Source organism: Poecilia reticulata, chromosome 6 (genome assembly GCF_904066995.2).
Source record: "Poecilia reticulata chromosome 6, P_reticulata-male-v2, whole genome shotgun sequence".
Taxonomy (NCBI): domain Eukaryota; kingdom Metazoa; phylum Chordata; class Actinopteri; order Cyprinodontiformes; family Poeciliidae; genus Poecilia; species Poecilia reticulata.
This window is the reverse complement of record NC_088835.1, coordinates 5,310,016-5,334,914: the sequence shown is the minus strand read 5'-3', so window position 1 is coordinate 5,334,914 and position 24,899 is coordinate 5,310,016. Positions and strand designations below refer to the sequence as shown.

Below are 24,899 nucleotides of genomic sequence, written 5' to 3'. Positions count from 1 at the left end.
GGAGCATCAGATGCAGAGTGATAGGCCAAAGTCAGAGCCAGCAGGAATGAAGAGTCATTATGACTCAAGGAAGAGTCATAATTTCAAGGTTAGGGAGCAAAATCATGTTGAGGTCAGAGCCCAACTGGTTTAGGAAACGCTTCATGCCTCTCAACAGCAGGAAATTGACAGGAGTATTAGTAGAGTTAAGGTACTGTAGCTTCACCTTCTTACAGCTTTCCAGCCAAAATGCTGGCAACAAGCTCTTACTGTTTATTCTCCTTGACCTTTGCCCTGTCAGCCGCTGCTTGTGTCTTGTCATAGGTCTTCCTGCGAGAGAGTGGGGACGGCTCTGGGGTTCGCTTCTCCAAACCTGACACAGTTCTGGAGCCAGAGCTGAGTGTTCGGTTGGACCAATTGTTCAGAAACACAAACAAGAATATTTACAAAGCAGCAGTTGGGACACTTCAATCCAAGCAAAATGCCGTAGAAATGGAGCATGCAGCAGTGGACGCAGAAACACAGTTACCTGGTACTGTAAGGCCCAACAGAGGGGGTGTTCCTGGCCAAGCCCGTGTTTACTGATAAAGACACTTCAGGTTTTTGTTATGCTCTAGCAGTCAAAAATGGAACTAGTAATTTGAGTGGGGATGCATCTTTAGAAAGTGTTGTGAAGTAAATGTGCAACTGGTTTGAAGCAGGGATTTAAAAAAAGGAGAAAGCAGACTGGTTAGTATTTTTACAAGAGATGCACCGAGAGATAAGTTGGTGTTTTCACACCTGATAGACAGGCAGATTTGGCTAGATTGGCGACCAAATTGGCAACATTTGTTACATTTCCAACTGGTGTGTTTCTCTTTCACACCACTACATTAAATGATTCAAACCTTGTAAAAAACCTGTTCCCCTCCTCGCCTGTGTTGGCGCTAAATCAAGAACCACAGAAGAAAACAAAGACGACACAGAGCACAACTTCCTTCTTCATGAAACGTAAACAAAAATGGCTTAATGTCAGATTTTAGCGGTTGTAGGATTTCTCAAAAAGACCATAAGGCATTTTCCCTGCGAGCGCTAGTTTGTTTTGGTTGCATTCATCCACAATGCCCTGCATTGTACGTAGTCCACTTCCTGCTTATGGAGCAGAGAAGTCTTGTATAAGTTCATTATCTGTATCAGTGAGGTGTTTAAAAATAAATTTAAAGAAAAAAAAAGAAAAAACTACACAGCAAAGGAAATACACAAAAGGATTGCTGTTGGTAATACTAACTATGCTAAATGCTAATAAACACAGCTAAAGACAAAATATCTAAGATGTCAAGGATTTAATTATCATCGTTTTCAAATATTATTCAAACCCAGAATGGTGGCAAGCCTCTGGTCCTAATAAAAAATAATTATTGATCAATCATGATGGAAAGGCTCAGGCTCCTGTAATGGAAGAGATGACAAAATAAAACGTAAGTTGTTAAATATTTTTAAATTATCTTACAATAAAAAGTGTATATGTCGTGACAATGGGACACATTATATCACCAGGTTATTGAGTATTTTCCGCTCTTCCCTTTATTGGAAATCGGCTTAAAAATCTCTGACCGGTGCATCTCTATTTTTAGTTCTGATAAAGCCGTAAGGAGCTCGTTTTTGCAGGGGACTTTAAGAAAGCCATGCATTCTTTTTGATTTATAAATCTTTTCATATCTGCTGGGTTAAGAGATGGTGTTTTAAAAAGAGAAAAAAAAAAGGCAACCAAACTAATAAAGCTGCATTCTCCACCATGCAGCAGCATAGAGAACTGTAGAGCTGAACCTGTATGTGGAAGAGAGCTGGGCCTGGACTTACATGCTGCCCATTTTAGAGGAAAAGCCAGGGGAAAGAGCTGTGTAGTCTCTGACTGATGGGCCCGACAAGTCCATGTCCACTCCACCTCCATCTGGGGTTTCAGCCAAAGACAGCATGGGGCCGGAGAAGTCAGCGGGCGCATCACCAGCAGATTCACTGTTTGCATACAGAAGCTCCATCTGAGTGGTGGTCCTCCTGCGGGCCTGTGTGGAAAAATCCACCCAAAAAAATTAAGCCTAGCTAACATTTATAATCAATCAGGCATTATAACTATAATTGAAATGTACCTTGCTCCTTGTTTTGGACTCCCCACAAAGTTTCATAAGGTCCGACGCCAATGTGCTACAGAGGAAATGCAATGAGCATCAACAAATGCACTTAAGGTTCACTGCAAGTAAAGCAAAAAAGGAACTCATACAAAATAAACCAGGAGAAACTCCAACATCGAAAATCAATTACAGCACACACTGCCACAATAACGTAAAATAGAAAAAAAACACAAGAGACATGACAACCCTCAAAACAACCCACAATAATAGAAGCATCTTTAAAGAAAAAAAAAGAAACAAGAAGCTGTTTTCCTTGAAGCATCAACTCACGTTCCTTCTGCTGAGGGACTCTGGGCTGACTCATCGCTGCTGCTATCATCCCCGTTTTCTGTCAAATGAGATCAGTGAAGAACTTCAGAGCTCAGTGATAACCATCATCAACTGTGATGACAGTCTTTCTTGGTAAAAATAAGATTCCTGCTTATCTTCATTAACATTGCATTACTTATTGAGTTTTCCATTTTTTTCTGCTTTTTGTGTTGCAGCTGCTGAATTAGGCTTCTAAGCATGTCAGCAGATTAGAATATTAAAGTTCACTCATTTCAGTACTTGAAGAGTAAAACTTGTTACAGAGATTCATTTTGCGCATAGCGATATATTTCAAGTGTTTGTTTCTGTTGACTTTGTGGATTATGCTTTTAATGTAGGCCCAAAATATGAATATTACCAATTTTAAAAAATCCTAAGAAATCCTAGAGCCATGTTGTGTTCTACACGGTCATGTTGAAGACTGGTGACAACTTGGCAGCTGTCCAGCAGAGAGTAACTAGACAACTTCAACAAGGATGGAAGTCACAAAATATTCTAAAAATCTTCAATTCGCTCAAGGTGACTCTGAAAAATAGCTTTTTTAGGCGATTGTTCCCTCTGGTGTTGGATGTTGTCCACTAGTCTTACTGGATATGACGTCATCAGTTCAGTTGTTGCTAAACAACAGACATGATGCCCCCAGTAAGTTTGTTACAATATCTGGCGATTGTAACAATGCCTCACTCTTTGCCAAACTTTCCACGTTTCAAAAGTTTGTCAGCTGCTCCATTAGGGAAAGTAAGATATTGGATTTCTTTCACGCAAATCTCAAGGATTCAAGCATCTCCAAAGCAAGACCTTTTCCTAGCAAATAAAATGACCATCTTTTGTGTCTTTGCTTGGACTGTAAGCCCCTTGTTTAGAGGTAATGAAAAGAAGTTTAAGAAGGAGGTCATGGGAAGCTGAAGAAGCCCTGTAGGGTTGTTTTGAGGTTACGGATTGGGATGCGCTGTGCCAGCCACATGGAGAGGATGACACCAAGACTGAGTGTGTGACTATCTAAAGTTCTGTCTGGATAACACCCTCCCCACTAGAACAGTGAGATGATTTTCCAATAACAAACACTACGACAAACCGTACGGCATTCTATATTTCCCCAAGTATTGTAACATTTTATTTTTGTCTGGGATTAAAGGAATATTTCTGAATTGAAAAAGGTAGTTGTTCAAAAAAATGCACAAACAACAAAAATATCAGCAGCTTTCACAGGTTTATGAAACAAAAGACAGTCAACAGTTTGAAGGGGTTGCGGACGGAGGATGGAGCCCGTGCTTCAGGAAAACACCACACACAGATGTATCTGAAAAATGGGCCTCAGCAGTCACCTTCCTTGTGACAACACTAGGAACTTTCACCATAGCTGTGGCACAGGATAACTGTCGCCATGCCACGTCACATGCAAACAGAACCATCCATTAATCATCTGTCAGGTTATCAGGAAGTGGCCCCAAACACGTAATGGCAGCATGTACTGTATAATACATAGACATACATTCAGTAGGCCGACATTTCTATATTAAAAAATTTTGTTTTAAAATTGTTTGTATGCATAACAATTTCTGGTAAACTGAAATTTTGATTTTGATTTTATACAAGTTATTACTATTTTGTCACCTTCCAAAAATAATGGCCTAAATCATTTTTTGCCTAAAGTTGTCTGGGCAAAAAAAAAGAAAAAAAAAGAATCACATCTTTCTTGCCAACAGATATATTTAGGCAATAATAATAATAATAATAATAATAATAATAATAATAATAATAATAATAAAAATCACTATTAGAATAATTTATTAAGACCAATATTTTAGGAAGGTGACATTATTAACTGCAGTAATACTTGAAATATATCACTCTTATTACAATGAATTTAAGATCTGAAATACATTTTTTTTTACTGAAATAAATCAACTTTTAATAATATTTTAATTTATTGAGATTTACCAGCAAAATGTGAAAAAAGAAATAATTGCCATGCTTTTTTTGATAGTCAACCTTGTTCCTTGCTGGATCCACTGGGATCAACGAGCAGGAAAAGATGCGAGGTCGGGTGTCAGAATGTGACCCGGTGTGTGAGGGCTGGGATGGAGGTAAGAGGTCAAAAAAGTGTGAGAAATTATTAGGTTGTCTCTCCTGTTGAGACTGGAGAGATCTGAAACGATCCACGTAGTTATTCCTGTAAAACGTGTCTGCACTGGGGTTAGCAGGTGCTAAAGCATGGAGGCCGTAGCACATATCAGCTGGAAGGGAGACAGAGGGGAGGAGGAGTGTGTCTGAATTAAGGAACAGGGGGAGGAGGGTCAGCTGGCAACTGTAGGGAAGCTTGGCTGCACTGCACCTCATGCACCTGCTTCTGTTAAGTTTAGTTAGTTCAAAAAAAAAAAGTGCCAAAAGTAGGAACCATGCATTCATAAGGAGCATTAGGGTCTAATGTGATTTCACTTACCAACTGGGAAGTTACCTAGCTCTGTGAAAACATGAGAAAGCAAAAAAGAAAAACATGGGGGAAAACAAAAGTGCACAAATCAAAAAACAATCCCCCAGTAAAAAAACAAAAGGAAAATTCAGGAGTAAAAGTGGCTAGACTAAATATAGCATACTACTGAACAGGCTGGCAAAATACAAACATGAAAAAATCCATAGGTAGAGCAGTGCAGAAATGTTTTTTTTTCTGCTGTAGAAAGAAACTAATAAGGCCAGCTTCTGTTCAGCAGATGGCAACAGGCAAGAGCACCTCTCCAACGGTTCAAACATGCAACTGACCAGCAACCCAATCCTCTTCCTGAAAGAACAAAAGCCTTTCTAAAACTAACCTGAGAAATGAACAAACATGTCACCGTCCTACTTTCTAAGATGAAATTGGAGCTAGTCAGATTAAAGGTGAGGGCTTGTTGTACCTTGCAGAGCGTTTCCCAGCAGCGCGTCCAGCTCCGGGTTGAACTCGGCCTTCTCCTTCAGCATGTGATACAGCAGCTGGTTCTGTGTGGCGCTGGTGATTTCAGTCTGCTTCAGGCGGCCCTCCATCACCTTCACCTGAGACTCCCGCTGAGCCGCCTGCAGACCCTGGAAAGGTCATACCCTTTACATTAACACAGTTTTTTATTTACCCTTATATAAAATAAAAACCTATTGATTTGTCCTTAGAAATCACTGGTTGTATTGTAGGCACACATTTGTATCCAGCTAAATCATAAATCTAGAAACCAACTGGACGATTTCACTTGTTACTAGAAGATCTAAAAAACTTCAACGTCTAAAGAGGACCATCATGTCCTAAATATCTTAAAATCTCCACCAGCATATGCAAAATTATAGATTATAAAGCATATTGGCCTGACATTATTATACTTGAATGTCTTAAATCACCACATTAAGATCAACTATTTTTACATATAGTTACAGCTAACAGAGCAGTGTTGGTGTCTCCTGTTAAGGTGAGGGGTGGTACCTTGTTAATTGCCATGGACATGAAATGATCCAGTAGGAAACGAGCTTCAACCAGAGTGCAAGAACCAATCACAGCAGAGACGTCCACTGTGTCACCCTCCTCCTGCAAAAAAACTTAGTTATTTATTTATTTTTATTATTTTGAATTATTGATACTTTAGCAAATAAGTCCTAAGCAGGCTTTAGTATTTATGTGGATAGTTAAGTACAGTTTGGCATAATAAAGCCTCCAATGTAGATACTCGGGGTATTCAAAAGCCTCGACTCAACTCCTCCAAACGTACTTCAGAGCCAGCAGCCCTCCTTACCTTGGTTTCCTCCATCTGCATAATGTTGGCCTGACAGTCGGCTATGCTGTCATTAATGTAATCAATGTTGGCGGTCAGAGCATCCACTTCCTCGTTGAGGGGGAGCATGGTCTTCTCTGCCTCCAGACCCTCTCTCAACAGCCGGTCCCTCTTCCTGATCACCTTCTCCTTTCGTTTCGTCAGCTCCTCTCGTTGCTGTGTTGAAAATATTAACAGTTATTTAAGTCTCTTTATAGAACAACTTCTGAATGTGATCAATGTTGGAATTGATGGGGAAGAGCAGAAATGAAAGATATCAGATGATTCAGCTGTTTATTTTTTACCTTTCATTCTATTTTTAAACCACAATGCACTAAGCATTAGTTGTGCTAAGGCTAAAGCATTTTGAAAGTTAGCCAAAGTGCAAATTAGCAGAGTGCTAATATGTTTTAAGACTATTTTTTACTACACGGACCTGAAAACAAGAAAAATTGTACAAAATTCACATGAATCAGTCTGGCTATTACAAATAGCATAACTTTGAAACGGATGTGTCTTGAGTTGTCACCAACACATACCAAGTGTATTTAAACATATGCTTTAAAAAGAAAAATTAACAGGACTGCATCAGTGAGTGGGGCTTTGATGTACCTGCTATATTAAGAGAACTTTTACACAGTCTTATAATAACCTTCAACCTAATGTAATGCATCATGTCCTCTTTTACTTTATTAACAACAAAGATAGCAAAGCTATTACAGGCTTTCTGTTGGTTTCACCAACTTAAATTTAAGATTTTTAAAGACCATTATGAGTGAATTTAAGATTCATCTGGTGATAAATTGTCACCAGATGTAAAAAAAAAAAAAAAAAAGCTAAGTAGCTAGCAAGGGTCTGATAGCAGTGAGTTACCAGTAAACGCAACAGTTTTGAGGTTGAGTGTGACTCAAACCTTTGCCTGAAAAAAAAAAAATTCAAGAAAAAAACAAAAAGAAATACATGGAATATACTGGATTAAATAGTCCTGGCATGACAAAATTTAAGATCAACGTTTTTAAGGCCAACTTTTTAAATGAATTTCAGACATGAGATTTTGATTTTAGATACATGAATTTAAGACTTTTAAAAGATGAATTAAACTTTCAACAACCCACAGGTGGTGTTCTGGCTCTTGTCAGCTTCATTTAAAACCAAAGCTGAAATAAAACATCCCACTAGGTGCATCATGACTTCACCTTGAGGAGACGGTTCATGTCGGCCTCCATGTTAGAGATGGTCATCCTCTGCATTATGACGTCTGAGATGCGCCGCTCCAGGGTCTGCCATTTGTTACGAGCGACTCTGGTGGAATAAACACCAGCTGTGCGCCTGTAGGAGGACCTTAACACACGACATCAGTTGTCAGTCATTCAGGCTCAAGTAGTACATACAGTATAAAGGCACACTTCAATTTGAAGCTTGAAATTCTTTTAAAAAGAGAAGAAATGTGAATCATTTTCCTTAAACGTCATGATAATGCACTATTTGGTGGAAATGTGTTGAATGTAATTTGTGGTTGTAACATGATAATATATTAAAAAGTTAAAAGAGGGTACTGTATTGATGAGATGAAATCATATTCAGGTTCAGTTAAATCTTGTTAGTAGGAACCTAAGAACCATTTGTAGCCTCACCATGTGCCGTTGGCAGCCGTGCTGCTGGAGGAGTAAAGGCGTCCGGTGGGCGGGCGGTGGCTGGAGTCCTGAACCGCCTCCGGAAGGTTGACTTTCCGAACCACTTTACCTGAGGTGGGCCTCACCTGCCTTCTCAGAGCGGTCACCTGACAAACACACACATGCCAGATATGAGCTGATGCAACATGGGATCGCAACAACTTGGCAGAAGAGGACAATACTAAGCAGGGCCAGATTTAAAAGGATGTGGGCCCCTGGGCTGGAGACAGTTTTGGTGCCCTATCCACTTATAAATGTAAATTACAGTATATGAATATATAATTCTATAAATCAGTAGGTATGAACTGATACATTGTTGGTTTAATATGTCTTCTAGCCAATAAATCTATGTTATTCTCAAAAGAAACTGACTATAATATTGATTTGGTATACATTTTGTGTTTCTTGAATGATTTATGATGCTGTTTTAATAGATTTATCTGAATGACAAGCACTTTGCAACATTTGCTTAAAAAGGTTTTACGTAAATAAACTATTATTATAACTTCATGGTTTTGAAATATTTGATCATTGTTTATATTAATAAAATATCAAAATGATACAACTCATGATTTGGGCCTATGAGTTTTACACAAAGTGCAGTGTTTGCAAAATATGCATTCATAAAAAACAGGTGAAAAAAATTTTTTTAGGGACTCTCCTTAAAAGTTGGCGCCCTGGGCTACTGCCCCTTTAAGTCTGGCACATTCACCAAGTATTAGCAGCATTGTTGGCCTTGATATGAATAAACATTTTTACAGAGGTATTTTTTTTCCTGCTAAATCAGTGTTTCTCAACCTTTTTTGGGCCAGCACCCCCCTAGCCTTTATCCAGGTCCCTCAACGCACCCACCAAAGAATTTGCAGGCTACTTTGCACTGACCATTATTTTATCATTAATATTACTATCACTATTGTAGATGTTTTAATTTTTATACTTGTTTCTGTATTTATCATCAAGATAATTTCCCAGAGAACAAAAAAGTCATGGGAATAGAAATTATTTTCAGTGGTGTCTAAGAAAAATGCAATGAACATTCAATTTAAAATCGGTAGCAGCCAACCAGAGTGGAAAAAATATATTCTTATTTTGTGCCATTTTCTTGTTGTTAAATGTTGCACAAAATGACCAGATAAAAGATGTACAACATGCCAGTTTAAACTCTGAACTATTTGCAAAAAGACTGAGCTCTGCAACATTAAAACATGGATAGAACTGTAACTACATTAATCATAGCTCTTCTTCTCTTCAGTGTTTGTCAGTTTCTGGTAGTGCAGCTCTGTGCTGCCTTCAAGAGATTGGGACATCAGAGTATCATCCATAAAATTTCACCCACATGGCATTTATTGTGCAAACCAGAGCTTTCAGTGGTAAGACAAAAGTTCCAGGTCCTTTAAATGCCATACAAATATGAGACAGAAACATGGATTATATCTTTATATAGACCTGTCTATTAATTTATAGATTAATAGTTTTACTGGACAGAAATGACAAAGAACAAATCTGGTTCTTAATCAAATCCTAATGAGTCAAATTGAAAGTGTCATGGAGTCATCAGACTCATGACATTAACACTGACATGAAAAATAATATTGAAGAAATAAATATATCAAATCTAATTAGTACTAGATGTGGTCTCAACAAACCCATGGCACTTTAACAATATTATTTTACCTTTTATCTGGAAATATTGCCTGTTTATTCTTGCCATACAGTCCTCTGTATCAATTATTGCTCGAAAGGTCTTGCCATACAAGTTTATTCCTCTGTATTTACTTTAGTTTCTTGGTTTATTCTTGCATTTTGTTCTTCATTCATTTCCATTTAGTTTCCTTTGATTGGTATTATCCTCTCGGTTTATTGCTATGTCCACATTAGTTTCTTTCCTGTTGCTAGATTTATTTTATCGTTTATTGTCGCTCACCATCAGTAATCTTCACTCATCACCTGCTGCGCCGCCTAATCGTCATGTGTTTCACATCATGTGTTGATTTTTTCACTGTTCAGCGTCGGATTCTCTGTTTTAATGCCATAATTCACATCTAGTTTGTCGCTCCGTTTTATGTCCCGCTTCTCCTGTTTCAGAGTTTTGCGCAATGTGCTCGTCTTTTTTTTAAGCCTCTAAGGTGCAGGGCGGTCGGGAAGCGTATCGATGGGGAAAAGGCAGACCGACATAAACGTTTTAAAACAATGGAAACAATTTCTGCATTCTGATTATTGAAATTTAAAAGTGCTGTGTTGTTCTATCACCCCCGTTTCATACCGGACCACTTGCAGCACCATGTTAACGCTATAAAATGAACGCTCTCTATCGTGGTATCACCCATGGAGGGATTTCTTGATTTCTTTATTTAAATGGGTTCATTTTTCAGAGTGATACAAAGTGACGGTATCGTGATTTTAGCTACCAGTAGCAGGAGAATGGAGCTGCGCCAAGAAGCTAACAGAAGCTAACAAACACTGAATAGAAGAAGAGCTGCCATCAATACAGTTGCAGCCAAGCATGGTTTAATGTTACACAATACAGTTTTACCAAGTTGCTCAAAGTCTAAACTGGCATTGTTGCGCATTTAAGGTGTAAAGTTTACCTTCGACCAAACGCCCCCCAAAGGCATCCCAGCGCCCCCCTTTAGTAAAAATGTCCGCCAGCGCCCCCTGCCGTCCTCTGAACGCCCCCTGGGGGGGCGGTACCGCCCACGTTGAGAACTGCTATGCTAAATAGTTGGATTTTTTTTTTTTATCATATGTCAATATAAGATTATGCCATTAAATTAAAACTGGATTTTGGTCTGTAAAGCTTTTATAAAGATTTGGTGGGAGTGCATTTTCTAAATCATATGCAAACCTCTTTGAAAAGTTAACCAACTACATGCTTGATACTTAACCAATCACAGCAGGGGAGAACCCCCCCGCCAGCCTGTTAATCTTCCACCTTTTATTCTCTCTCTCCTCACCTCCTCAGTCTTCCTCCTCAGAATCAGCTCCTGCTGTCTTTTCTGAGCCTCCAGTAGCTTTAGTTGATGCTGAAGGAGAAACAGTGTCGTTATCATCAGAAGTGGTTAAAATAAACTGAAGCATTTCCTACATTGTTTCATGTTGCTGCAGCAGAGTTGCATTAAAACACAGAAGTGAGAACGCTGACCTCTTGCTTTCGCTGGTCCTTCTTCAAAGAGGCAATTTCTCTGTTCCTGCGTGACTCATTCAGTCGATTTTTCTCCTGCTGCTCCTTCATTTGCTTCATAAGACGAACCTGAAGATATCACAACACACTAAAGTTTGCATAATGCATGACAAGAAGATCTACACCTGAGAAAAAAAGCTGTACCTTTGTCTTTTTCATTTCAGTCACATCCATCTGGAGCTTCTTCAGTTGCTTCTCGTACTGTGATTGGTTCTTCAGCAGGCGGGCGTGTTCCTTCTGAGCCGACTGGAGCTTCTGAAGCTCCTTGTTCATGACGCTCAGCTTCTTCTCATATTCAGTCTTGATTTTACGAGCCTTGTCCTCTGTGCCACTTTCCACAGAGTCTTTAAACGTCCAGCACAAACAAGAAAGGTGGATTACAAAAAAGACAGGCTGACAAGCTTTTCAAAGGTGCATTACACAATCTCTTATTTTAAAGTTGATGTATTATGTAAAATAAACAGTTATTTAGTTTTATATCATGTTATAATCTTATTCCCTCATCAAAAACATACCCAGGGTGTTGATTAGATTTTTTTATTATGCATGTTTGACAAATATTTTAATCTCCATGGCAACCATTCAGCTGTGCAAACACCTGGGTAGACCTAGCCCCGCCTTTGAGGATGAAGCTCCTCCTCAGAGCCGCAGTTTCCAAGCTCTGTGTTACAGAGTACCTTTCCTCCACAAAGCTCCTTCAGACTAGCTAGCAGCAATTAGCAAACACCTGGTGGAGCTGTGATGTGGAGAATAAGAGCTCATTATAGGAGCTACTTCTCAGTGCAATGCTGGTAAAAACGTTATTAAAGGGTTAATAGAGGAGCCATGTTGTGATTACTTCCTGAAGCTGGAGTGTCAGAAAGAACAGGAGTATCTTAAACAGATAGAGGCCCTATTTCAATGTGTTAAATTAAGAATTTAAATTTTTTTAAGTCATATTTGATATATACAACATATTTATAACAACCGACGGTACAATAGTTACTTTATTGTGATTTAAAATGGCACTGTATGCCTGAAAAACACATGATACTGCCCCTTTAATAATTCCTAGAAAAATGTTTGATCTATTACTGTTTATAAGCCTAAATATAAGTCGTTTCCATCTTATGACAGACACTGGCTTCATTATAGTCTATTTGGAGAACAAAACAAGTTAAATTTGGGTTTTTCTGAGCAGATCAAACATGTATATTTTTATTCATTACTGTCACCATCTGAAAACAAGATCACATGCGCCACCTAGTGGATGATCTTTGGGTCTTACTCATGTTCTGAAGGACGCGGTCGCGCTCCAGCTGGGTGTCCCTGATCTTGCACTGCAGCATCATCAGCTTCTGCTCGTACTGCTGCTTGAGCGTGTGCAGACGCCGCTGGCTGTTCTCCAGCTCGTCGATCAGCTTCTGCTTGATGGCGATCTCACATGTGATGTTGGCCAGATCGGCCTGGTAGTTCTCTGCAGCCACAGACATATTTCAGCCTTTTGAAAGGTTAAGAAGTTTGCAGGACTTTAATATCTTGCATCTATCTAACAACCCAAATATACTGTCGGTATGCAGACTCTGCATGATTGGCATTTGAAATAAAGTATTTCAACACATATAGCAGCAAAGCTACTGATGTATTTGGTGAGTTTGCTCCCCAGAATCTAATGTATATTTTTAGTAGCTTGGATGCTAAATGTTGCAAAGAGAGGTGTTGAAAGTGGACAGTTGTGCTGAAGAAAATTAGTTAGCAAAAATGTGTGTTAATCAAAATTGTAATTACAATTATCAGTAACAGCATCGTAGCTAAATTTGTCATGAGAAATCTAGGAACATGTCGCTAGAGCAGAATCGTAGAGAAAAACAAAAAAATACCAATTTCTGAGAAAATTTTATTTTTATTTATTTTTTGCTAAATATTCCTAAAATAAAGGAAAAACTTAATTTTTATTTTTTTATTTCTTTTTTTGCCAAAAGTGATTGCGGGTGGAAAAAGAGAGAGAGAAAAAAGACTTAGCTTATTATTTTCGGAAGATGACGGTACACTAGAAGAAGAAAGTCCTCCCTGCTTTAAGTAGCAGATTCTGAGGTTTTAAAAAGGTAAACTTTGTGGTTGAATTCAGCTTTTTACACTTTGTCTATCTAAAAATATATATATATCATACTCTGTTGCACATTCCTTTGTCTCAAAGTATGCCGTTTTTGATAACAGCACAGCCTATTATGTTGTCATTTTGCCTTTACTGTATAGTATATTAATTTTGAAACATATTTGCTTCTGATACTCACTCAGAAAGCTCTCTGTGTTGATCACCTTTACCAATTTATCCTTTCTGTAATACTTTTTCTTAGCTGGTACACAAAACCTGAACTGCATGTTAATCCTATAACATTTGTTGACATAATGTATTTTCTCTACCTAACATCGTCATCAGTAATGTGCAGCAAGAGGAGACCAACACCTCCATCCACATCCAAACTGATTAAACAGACAAATGTGGAGAAAAAGAAATAAGGAAGACATCACAGCAGGTTGACCTGCATTAATGTTTTCTGACTGTAAGGGAACAGCTCCACCTTCTGGAGATATATCGAGCACTTTTAACTATTTAATGATCTTCACACCTTTTTCATCCGACTCAGAGTCAGAATCGTCAGAGGTCTCCTCCACATCCATCTCCTCTTCCTCCTCTTCCTCCTCATCCTCTCCATCTTCATGATCACTGGTGTCTTGTACATCCTAAAGCATCAAAATCAATAATTGTTTTTTGTTAGCAGCATCCACAAGAATATTAATGTCTCTGTATATTACAGCCTGATCTTGATCTCACCATTTCAGTCTCTTCGTTCATTTCCTTCTCATTTGGTTTCTCCTGTTCGTTGTCAGGAACTTCTTCTTTGTTTACGCTGAGAGACACAGACGACAGTGAAAAGATGTTCATTAATGACAAACTGAAGAAAAGAAACTGGTAGCAAACAACCTGAAATTGCAACTTCAAGTAAGCAAGGATCATCTACAAAACAAAGCCCTTTTTTTCAATGTTTCAGAGGCACAGTGGTGAACAGAAATATGCAAAGCACATCTGTTATTGAGGGTTTACACTGTCTTTTTGACAAATAAGCTTTTAAAATAAAAAAACTACTAAAACAGCAGAAAATGTTGACGCATATTTAAGATTTCCAATCACATTTATTTCTACACAAGAATGCTAGAATGAGCAGAGGAAACACATCGTTTGACACTGTTCTGTTTTCCGTAGCCTTATTGTGGAAAAGACAGTGCATGATGTTAAAATGAGGAGGTTTTCAACTCTGAACAAAATTAAACAGTAAAGCAGCATTTTGGGACGAGTGCAACACAAAAAATACACACGCAAACCAAATTCATCAATTGGATAATTGTTTTATCCAATCAGAGATCAGCTAACCTGTGAGGTAAAATAAAAATGTGAAATGAAAGATCAGCTTAGTAAAAAAGAAAAGGGGATTAGTTTGGACTCGTTTTCAGCCAAATGTAGAGCTCCCTAGAATAGTTTGTGACTGGGTTCTGCTGTGTGGAGTCCAGACATTAAATAAAAAAAACTAAAAATGAAAAAATGTAGCACAGCAGGTAGTGAGAAAACAAAGGTTTGAGTTTTAAAATAATTTAAAATAACCGTCCAAAAGGAGCAGCGTTTGCTTTGCTAAAGTATTCATACTCCTGAACTTCATCTTCTGTCTCATCACTACCATAATGTTTAATACTTCCTAATGGGACTTTATGCGGTAAAACAAATAAAAATATTTTGATTATACTGTAATTTATATTTGTCATTCATGGAAAAACTACATATTTTCAAAATTTTGACAAACTACGGTCTGAAAAATGTGTCCAATTTCCTCACATCATGGCTGCCATCCCAGCTGTTTAACAGGAATTCCTCATTTTCAACACAAAGATGGAAGAGTGGACATTCTCCACTTTCATCCTGAACACTGGTGCACCACAGGGGTGTGTCCTCGGCCGACTCCTCTTCTCTCTTTTCACCCAACACTGTTCCCACATATTTCTCACCTACACCACTATTAAATTTGCTGACATCACCACTGTAAAGCCAGAAACGTCCTCGTCACTCAATGTTTTTAACTTTCCCTTTTGGGAAGAGATACCTGGACTCTCAGAGAAATGCATTTGTAAAAACATTTTAAAAACTATGCATCTCTACATCCATTTAACCTGATGAACAACTTGAAGTTTTGAAAAAATACATAAAACGCTTACAATTGTAGTGTGACAAATATGTAAAAAAGGTCAAAGAATGTGAATACTTTAGTAAGGAACTGATATCAATCCAAAATAAATAGATCAGTGGCATGAAATCAAGATGGAAGCAGACGATTTGGGGCAGGAAAAGGAAGGTGGAAGCTTGAACAAACCTGGCATCCACCTCCTCCACCACCTCCTCCCTTTCCTCCCTCTCTCTCTCCTCCAACAGCTGCTGGAGTCTTCAGGGAGGAGAGAAGGGTAAAAAAAAGAGAGATAGAAAAAGAATGGAAGGAAGAACGGTCAAGTGAAGCGCTACACTTTTGAGTCCAACAGCTTCACAGCAATCCACGTCTTTCACTTTAGACGTCAGCAAAGTGTCGTGGCCACAGCTGCTCTGCTAGTAAAAGTTTTCCAAACAATATTTTCAATTTAAGGTTCTACTAGCAGCCAACCTGCTACAATTCTTAACAATTAAAGGTATGCCATGTTCAGTTACTTCCTGGTCAACCTAAGTTTTATGGAGATTGTGGTAAAAGCAACAATCGCTGTGAATTCTGTCCATAAAAGAAATGTATTTGTAAAAACAGATTTTTACATATTACAAAAAACAAAAAATACTTTAGGCAGAGACCAGGCTGACTAAAAAACTAGATTTGCAGGAATGAACTAGAAACGCAGAAGCCAAAGCTTCAAGGAATCAGTTAGGATACAAACCCACTGCTGTGAACAAGCCTTTAGTGTACGACGGTGTCAAAATACATTTATCTGATAGAATTAGAGCAAATTCACACTTTTGGCATTCTCTGGCCTTTCTGGAAAGAGCTTTAAGTTTTGTATTCTTCTTACAAATAGAATACTTAAAAAAACTTGAAACAATACTGTTATGACACCAAAATCCACAAAGACCAAACAACAATGATATATTGCAACATTAGCTGTGTAAAGATTGGGCACAATATGGTTTTGACAGCAATGTAGTTGCAAGTTCTGAAAAAAAAAAATTCAGAGTCAGATAAAAAAAAAAAGAAAACCCTTTACGGTTATATTTTTGAAAATCGTGAATACTTTTGTATAAAACTAACTGAAGACAAAATGATCAACTCCTTTGTAAATCTAAATACAAAGGAGTTTAGTTCAGTTGACCCACATTCTTCTCTCGTTACCTTTTCTTTTTCTTTTTCTCTCGCTTCTTCAGTTTCTCCAGGTCTTTTTTAGCAAGCTCAATGATGTCGGCGGTCTCTTTCTCGGGGGCCATCAGAGCGTTGGAGAAGGAGCCGGGCCCTCCGTAGAATGACTGACGGGTGGAGGCGCGCGACAGATTCTTCCTCAGGTTCTCATTCACCGCTTCACTCTCCAGCAGTTTAGCCCTGAGAAAAACATCCAGGGAACAGAAAACTCAATTTAAACCAATAAAACTAAAGTCCAGCCCACTTAAAGCTCCACTTTGTAACTTTTAGAAACAATATGGTTTTTTTTAAATGTATTCGTTAAAACTATCACTATGTCTTAACAGTATAACAAATAATCGGTGAAAAAATAAAATAAAATCAGGCTCCTCCTGGCTTTGAACTGAATGCAAGGTCTATACTTCATCGAAGAAAAACAGTTACACCAGTAGCATCTTTCTTTCTTCTTTGGTGTATAATTTCATCATGTGATTTTATTTAGATAGCTGCTGATGACCCAAGTCCTTCATGTTGGTTGTGCACTAATTAGAGTGAGAAAAAAAAAATTGTTTCTCTAACTTTAGCTTTAGAAAGATCCCTGTGCCTTTAATTTCCCCACAGTTTTGAAAATAAAGTGAGTATTTTACTTGGTTTAGGTAAATGGACTGAACTTAAACAGGGTTTTTCCAGGCATTTTCACCATTAAAGTGATTTACATCAGAGTCACAATCAACTCTTCACACTCACAAATGCTCACACATTTATACACAGATCAGTAGGCTAATTGGGATTAAGTGCCTTGCTCAGGGGCACATCGACATGTGGAAGTTGGAATCGAATCCACGACCCACAAGTACAGACGGCTGCTCTATCCACTCAGCCCCAGTCACCCCATTTGATATGAGCAAAATGTTAATATCATCATAATTCTAATACTAGAGCTTATGTTGCACTACACATATAAAAAGTATGAAGACACGCATCCAGTCATTTACCGAAGATCTTCAATTTCTTTGATGTAACTCTGTATCATGTTTCCGATTTCCTCCGTTCCTCCTTCACCTGGGTGAGAAACAGATTCCTGTTGAGGTGTTTGACCAGCGAGTGGAATGCTGACAGGCGCCTTGGGTCCTACCTGCCCTGGCCAGAGCCTGGTTGGCCTGATCGCTGAGCAGCTGGGTGAGGCGAGCCCTCTGGGCGTCGATGGTCTCCTGCATGGCTTTCACCCTAACCCTCAGGTTGCTGTTCTCAGTCTGCAGCATGGAGTTCTCATGGAACATGTCGCTGAAGCTCTCCACGCCGTCCTCGCCCACCATGCGTTTACCCTGCAGGAGAGAATGGCTCCGTTACATCCCCACAGCGGGAGCCTATGGAAGCCCAGGAGGGCCTCGCCCCAGTTCCCTCTCACCGTCTTGTACTCCATCAGCTCCATCTGCAGTCGGGCGATCTCGGTCCTCAGCGCACTGATCTGCTGGCTGGCCTTGTCCTGGTTCACCATCACCTTGTTCTTGATGTTGCGGGCTCGGTTGGCGTACTTTAACGTGTTCAGGGTTTCCATGAAGTCACGATCGGACGGACTAATGCATGCAATCATAACCGTTTGGCTGAAAAGAGAGTGGAAGAGTTTCTTGGTTATAAGACTGATAGCTAAAGGGGATTCATAGGGGAGGGTGAGGCGCAAGCTCAAAAGCTTGGAAACTGGAGATTCGAGGGGGCGCTGGGTCCAACCAAGCCATGGGAGACTTGAGGGTTTCTCAAACATGCATGAAAGAATCAAAACACTCCAGGTAGGTTTTTAATGTGGGAATAACATTATAACACGATGTAAAGCTCAAAAAAGTCGACATAATTTTGTCCTTTTTAATTTTTTTTCTTTGCAGTGACAAAGAAAGCCATCACATGGAAATGGGTAAGTTGTACCCCATTTCCATCGTAACCAACTGGATGGACACAGTGGAGGAAATTCACAACATGGAGAGATTTACATGCACTCTAAGTCAACAAAAAGCAAAAGCTGAAGATTGTAATATGTTGTCACCCGTCACTCTGTTCTGTTTTTATACATGTTCTAAATATTTAGATGGAGTTAAACATTTAGAAGATTAACATTATGTAACAAATGAAAGTAAAAGTCCTAAATTTTAAAAGAAAAAATACATTTCTGGGTGATACGCTTGAACAACTTTACTATCATACCTTTTAGTCACCCAAGACATAACTCTGTGCCAATTAAAAAGCAGATTTGACAAACATAACTTGCACTACTTGCTCTGATTGACATAATGAGTGATCCACCAACCTGTTTCCTCCCAGCGAGTCCTGCAGCAGTCGGGTCAGTTTGGAGTCTCTGTAAGGCACATGAGAAGCCCGCTTGCTTCGGTCTCCTAGAGCACTGATTACATTCCCCAGCGCCAGCTGAAACACACCAGGGGAGCCAGAAGAACAGTCATTTCTTCCAGTCTTGATTGTTACCAACATGTTTCGTGTACTAGTAAGATAAAAACTTTACAGGAATTAGCAACAGCGCTGTAATTTCATTACAAAATAAAAATCAGGAAATAACCCCAACTCAAACACAGCCTCCTTCCCAATAGAGGTCAGGAACAAAAACAGTATCATATGGAGCTGTTGTTTCTGTCCCTAGACACAACGCTTAACGATGTGCATGTTGGTGTATAAATGTATGCACGTCGTTCATCTACTTCAAATTTTATCACAATATTTTGTAGTACTATTGTGATAAATTATGATTTAAAAAACTATTGTCTTTTTCAGGTAACTGTATGTCTATGACTGCATGACATCACAGTCATAGCACCACAAGCTGTTGTAGATGAAAAACATTCACTTTTGAAACGGGCTTCTTCAGGACGTCACATACTGAAAGTGTGATTTATATCACTAATCTGCTCACACTAACTACATTTAAGCACATTTTCTAAATGATTGATATTTATTGATGCTCTCATAGAACAAACAGTGGAGAAGATTGTAAAAACATCTCAGAAAACTGTTTGTTCTTTTCTTAAATCATATTGAAACATTCAAGAATCTCTATTGTTATTCCTGCTCATATTTGCATGTTTATGGTACAATATTCAGATCCCAGTTTAAGAAGCCTAATAAATTAGTAAATATAGATAAATAAATATATAAAAAGTGCAATTATAAGGAGTATGCAAAAAAAGTAAAGTTTATTAAAACGACAATAAATCAAGACATTTTGCAATATAAATGATAAACGATGCAATGAATTCCCATCCCTACTGATCATTTGTGAGTGTAAATGTGGTTTTGGTGTAAAATGCTTTAAGCGGTCAGTATGACTGGAAAAGCACAATACAAGTTCAGTTAAGCAGGGCAGCATCCCTTCACAGAATCCCTCTATGAGGAAGAAGAGCCACAAATACCAAAATATTCAGCTTATGAGTTTAATAGTCTTTCAATTTCAGCAAAACTCAGAAAAAATGCAACTAGAGGGTTTGGTTCTCAATAAAATAAGCACACACACTACTTAGCCCTTCAACTTTCAGCAGCTTTTATAAAACCATCAATGAGAATAATTATAGGGCAGAATATAGTGTTTGGGGGGGGAGAAAAAGTGCTATTTTTTTTCTTTTTGATACCTTTCAGGGTAGCAATTACATACTGAACCACTAGGTGGCAGTCTACTTCAGGATAATAAAGAGCACAGCTCAGGAAACTGGTGAGGAAGTGAAGGAGAACCGTACCAGTCCACAGTTGATGGAGATGCCCTCTTTGGCCCGGTCGCCTGTCGCTCCGGTTCTCTTCAGTCTCTCAGAACCAGCCAGGTCCACAAAGTGAAACTTGGCGGTCAGGGTCTCATATTCATCCATCTCCCCGTTTCCATTAGACACCTTGTTATCATTCTCACCTTCTTGCTGAAAGATAAATTATTTTTTATGTACAAATTTAATAAGTGCCAAAACTAATCAAATTTCCCAAACTAAATCTAACCAATCAGTTTGTGTTTTCAATACATGATCATCGTCGCTCACTAACATTGTCAGAGGCACAGACGCGAACTTGGCACAGGTGGATGGTGAAGATGGCGTGGGATCGGGAGCTCTGGACATTCATCTGAGTGCTGGCTGTCGTACGAGACAGAGCGCCCAGCTTCAGGCACTGCATCATCTGCACACACACACACACACGTGCACACACGAACGCACACGCGCACACACAGACACGAATAGGAATGATTAGAAATAGAAACATTTTGTTGATTGAACAAGGGGAAATAATTCTGAATTCTACAAAGCAAACATTCCAAAGATGAATAAATAAAACTTTATTACTTTAAACCTTGAGGTGCTTAACTGAGGAATGTATTGAATGAAAGTGATTCATTTATTGTCAATTAAACATCACGGTGTCAATACTACACACAGATTTCTGGTCAGATATATACATCAGTTATGGGTAATCCCAACTCTAACCAGGAAACATGCACTTTTATTGTTTAGCATTAAGTAAGCTGCCATCTAAGGCAGATAACACCAAACTAAAGCAAGTTTTGAACCTAATAAAACTTTTTGCAATTAGTAATTATTGTTGCTTTTGCACCAAAAGGTGACCCAAAAACCTAAGACATTCACTGAACAGTGATCCAAGTGTTTTGATGCCATTAATGTCCAGATTCTGGCCAAGTTAAAATAGTCCTTCATACAAGTACTTGATGTTTTTGTATTTCACCTCAGCCTCTGAAGAAACAGTCCGTGTGGTCACTCCAACCGTATAGATGCCCCCGTTGGCGTCTTCGTGGATCTTAATGTGAGATTTCTGCTTCATGTCTCGTGTGGAGTCAAACAGGTCCAGGACCTCCTCATTGTAAAGCTACAAGCACAAAGTAAAGGCAAAAGACAGAAAAAAAATCTAATCAAGTCAATTCAGTTTACTTATATTGCATCAATTCACAAAATATCATCTGAGACATTTCAAGTATAGAAATAAAAACAGAGTAACCACTGTAGAGACTGTTGCAGTTATTAGCAAGTAGTTTTGAGCTTACTTTAATTATGCAGATGAGACTGTCCTAGACTTCTAACAGAGAAAAGGTCCAACTAGCATTAGCAAAAGACTTTCAACCAAAGAAAACAAATGTCTAAGATTCTACCACTGACACCAAAGGATGATAAACACAGAAATAAATACATCTTCTGGTGACTCTGACAATTGTTTCAGTATTTTAATCTAATTTTAAGCTGTCACCAGGCAATCTTATGTACTGGGCAATTATTTCTACATCCTCACCATGTAGCATTCCATGACGCTGGGTTTAGGGTTGGTTGTGTTTAGCCTAAAATCAATGTTTTTCCTTTCTGATACATTTAGGTAAAAAAAAAAAAAGTCAATACAGTAGGCACTGCTCACCCCTTTCAGTGATGAATGAAATAATACAAACTCACATCTACTTTGATTATGTCTATGTGTAGCTTTCAAGAGCAATTGCTGTAATCATCTACCATGATGTAAACGGAATTTAAATGTGCAATAAAAATGATTAGGGCATCTATTAAGAAGAATTGTAATCTGAAAAGTAATTAGTAAAGAAAACAGCTCCTAAGTGATGTACTGAAACACTGACTAAACAGACTTTAACAGTGACTTGTGGCAGCCGACGAACGCCTGAAAGAATAAACTAATAACAGAAGGAAATGCTGAGCTTTGGAGGTTTTAGAATTTACCCCTAAAACGAAATAAGTACTACAGTCATCTATAAAGTGTGCAAAGGGTGCCAAAGTATTATGTGTCAATACAAATTATGATCTTTTTTTTGTATTTATTTCAACTCCTCGATACAAAGATTCAACCTCTCCCAACTCCAGGCTAATCCCTTAGCAGCAGCTGTAGCACAGGAACTGTCAGAGATTTTGAAGTGACTGAGTCCTGCTGTCACTGTTGGTTCAGAAATACTGAATCTCTACAAGTTGTATTCATGGGGTGTGTACCTCGAGGAACTGTGCGTTGATCTTGAACTCTGGTACCGGACGTCCCTGCTCCTGGGCCACCTGCCGGCGCTCCTCAATGCCCTTGAAGAGATGATGGACAGCACGAGGAATGATCCCCAGCTCATCCTCCATTATGTTGACGTCGAAGCCGGTCCCCATCGTGTACGTCTTCCCCGATCCTGTCTGGATGGGAAAGAAGACATGTTCAGCATGAGCTAATGTCATATGAGCTCAGTTAGCTAAAACATGACTCTCCTACTTTTCTTTTTTTGACAAAAAAACTAAAGTTGGTGGTTTGAAAACAATCTTGTTTGCAAAAATACAAGCAGTTATGTGAAAACTAAAGAAGCACCAATAACTCCTATTACAGCAGCTCTGTTTTAAAGCTACAGCTAGCATGCTAAGTCTGAAAAGCAACTCACTGCAGGCAAGCTACCTGAATAACTAGCTAACGTCACAGTACATTTGTGCTACAAATAAAGAGCAGAACAGTAAAAACTGATACTTTTCTGTCCAATAACCACTTGAAAATCTAATTTAATTTGTTTTACACATTTCTACAAAAGTGTACACATCTCAATCTAGACAAAAAATGTTATGACGATAACTTGATTGGGTTAATGGCTTAATGGGTTCATTTCGCAGAAGTTGCTTTTTCTGTTTTTAATTGAAAAAAAAAACATTTTAATGACATTTTAATATTTATATTCCAATTCAAATGTATTTCATATATTTTCACATAAGTCTATTACACTGTGAAAAAATGGTGAGCATTTGTCATTTATAATGAAACATTTCTAATCAGGATAATTTGATTTATTGTCTTGATAAATTTCAATTAATATTTAAAAAAATATAAAAAATTGATCAGAAAATCTACTTTTATTATTTTCTCCACCGTTTGTTCCTTTTAAAATGGACAGCAAATTTACATTCAAGCAACAGGGTAAACCACTTTTTCTCAGTCAAAGCAGAGTTTGCTCTGGATTTTGGGCTGCATTCGATCTGCCAAACTGAGGCTTAAACAACCCGGTGATCTTTGGATGAGACAGATTTACTCTGCTCGGCCATGTCGTTAATGTCTGTTTATATCTGCAGCCCAGCAGGGCTGAGATCTTGTGATGCAGCCGAGTGGGTTGCTCTAAATCTAGATAAGTCCCTGTAAAGAGGGACACATGGGGGGCAAACGGGCCGATCTGGGCCAGACCATCCTCTCTGTGTGAACATGAGCTCCAGTAAGAAGTAGGCCAGCAGCAACACAACTTTACGCTGCCACACACTGAAGATGCATGGTTTAGACATGAATGTTAATGTTCTGAGTGCCATCCATCAGGAGCTCTGTATCTATGGCAACCTGAGTAGTAGGAGAAGAGAGATGTGATGGACTTCACGCTGTTATGACTAAAGGTGGACTGGATGAGCAGATATTAGCTACAAGCTGTTGTTAATAGGAGCTTTCTAATATCAGCATGACCATACAAGAGAAACATAAAGTGGGGTTCGTAAAAATATTTTCAGTGACTGGAAGAAAAAACAACAAAAAATATTAAATTTATTTATTTTTTTTTCCATTTTTTGTTTTGTAACTTGGGCTTCACATTTTTGTCGTGTTATTATTGTTGGTTGGTTTGGTAAGTTTTTATAATTATTTTATAAATTTTTTAATTTTATTTATTTTACGAACACTTCAATAAAATAAATAGTTATTTTAAAGTTTAAAGTTCTGACAAATTAGTGTCAGAATTTGGTCCGCTGAGGAACAATTCAGTTTTTTTTCTCTTTAGCCCAGGTGATTCTGACGTCTGGTTCAGGAGTGCTCTGACAAAAGGAATCCAACACTTTTTCCTTCCACTCAACTTTCTATGAACATACTTGGATAAAGTACTTTGAAACTCCAGCTTCTTTACCACTGATTTATTGTGGCTTCCTCTCCATGTTGATGATGCCAATGGTTGTCTTGTGTACATCTGTTCAGTCAGCAGTTTTATCCATGATTGTGTAAAAAATGATTTTCTAAATAGGTGTTGTGTACTTTCTGAGACAAGGGAGTTTGTGTTATTGTCTATAAGCCAGAGTCCTCAAAAATTTCAAGAATTAAAAGTTGAAAATATATTTTTAAGTGTATTAAATATGAGCTTTTCTTTCTGAAATGAGAAAAATATTTTTTTCCACAATATTCAAATTTTTTAATATGTACATGTATGTGCAGCACAAACAAATCAACTTAACTCTAAAATAAGCTTGAACTCCCTCACATTTGAACCTACTGGTTTCCATAGTGACACCTTAAAACTAAAGAGATAATCAGTGTCACCAATTGTGTATAATAATCTCATAATCCGAATTTTATGTTCCAAATTTACATCCCTTGTAAAACTATCGCTATCCAGTCAGAAACTAAAATGTAAATTTTCAGTTTTTTTGCTTAAAATGTCAAACATTCTTTTACAG

At 38.3% G+C, this 24,899-nt stretch overlaps 1 protein-coding gene across 6 annotated transcripts in view; it reads right to left on the bottom strand.

The window, feature by feature from the left end:
* Positions 1 to 24,899, bottom strand: part of kif21a (kinesin family member 21A) — a 57,294-nt gene that overhangs the window by 10,527 nt on the left and 21,868 nt on the right. Inside the window, exons 3-28 of one of the 6 annotated variants that reach the window (XM_008410847.3) lie at positions 22,449 to 22,631; positions 21,193 to 21,333; positions 20,500 to 20,631; positions 20,208 to 20,378; positions 18,776 to 18,891; positions 17,885 to 18,080; positions 17,612 to 17,801; positions 17,472 to 17,538; positions 16,474 to 16,677; positions 15,481 to 15,549; positions 13,896 to 13,971; positions 13,690 to 13,804; positions 12,348 to 12,536; positions 11,225 to 11,424; positions 11,042 to 11,149; positions 10,854 to 10,922; positions 7,861 to 8,006; positions 7,423 to 7,567; positions 6,209 to 6,403; positions 5,902 to 6,003; positions 5,351 to 5,516; positions 4,900 to 4,920; positions 2,418 to 2,475; positions 2,106 to 2,160; positions 1,819 to 2,021; positions 250 to 375 (exon numbers count right to left, since the gene is read on the bottom strand). In XM_008410847.3, the coding sequence (XP_008409069.1) occupies positions 250 to 375; positions 1,819 to 2,021; positions 2,106 to 2,160; positions 2,418 to 2,475; positions 4,900 to 4,920; positions 5,351 to 5,516; positions 5,902 to 6,003; positions 6,209 to 6,403; positions 7,423 to 7,567; positions 7,861 to 8,006; positions 10,854 to 10,922; positions 11,042 to 11,149; positions 11,225 to 11,424; positions 12,348 to 12,536; positions 13,690 to 13,804; positions 13,896 to 13,971; positions 15,481 to 15,549; positions 16,474 to 16,677; positions 17,472 to 17,538; positions 17,612 to 17,801; positions 17,885 to 18,080; positions 18,776 to 18,891; positions 20,208 to 20,378; positions 20,500 to 20,631; positions 21,193 to 21,333; positions 22,449 to 22,631 (3,443 nt within the window). The remainder of the gene's footprint in view (positions 1 to 249; positions 376 to 1,818; positions 2,022 to 2,105; positions 2,161 to 2,417; positions 2,476 to 4,899; positions 4,921 to 5,350; positions 5,517 to 5,901; positions 6,004 to 6,208; positions 6,404 to 7,422; positions 7,568 to 7,860; positions 8,007 to 10,853; positions 10,923 to 11,041; positions 11,150 to 11,224; positions 11,425 to 12,347; positions 12,537 to 13,689; positions 13,805 to 13,895; positions 13,972 to 15,480; positions 15,550 to 16,473; positions 16,678 to 17,471; positions 17,539 to 17,611; positions 17,802 to 17,884; positions 18,081 to 18,775; positions 18,892 to 20,207; positions 20,379 to 20,499; positions 20,632 to 21,192; positions 21,334 to 22,448; positions 22,632 to 24,899) is intronic. The other 5 variants (XM_008410852.3, XM_008410848.3, XM_008410850.3 and 2 more) reach the window with 5 other exon arrangements.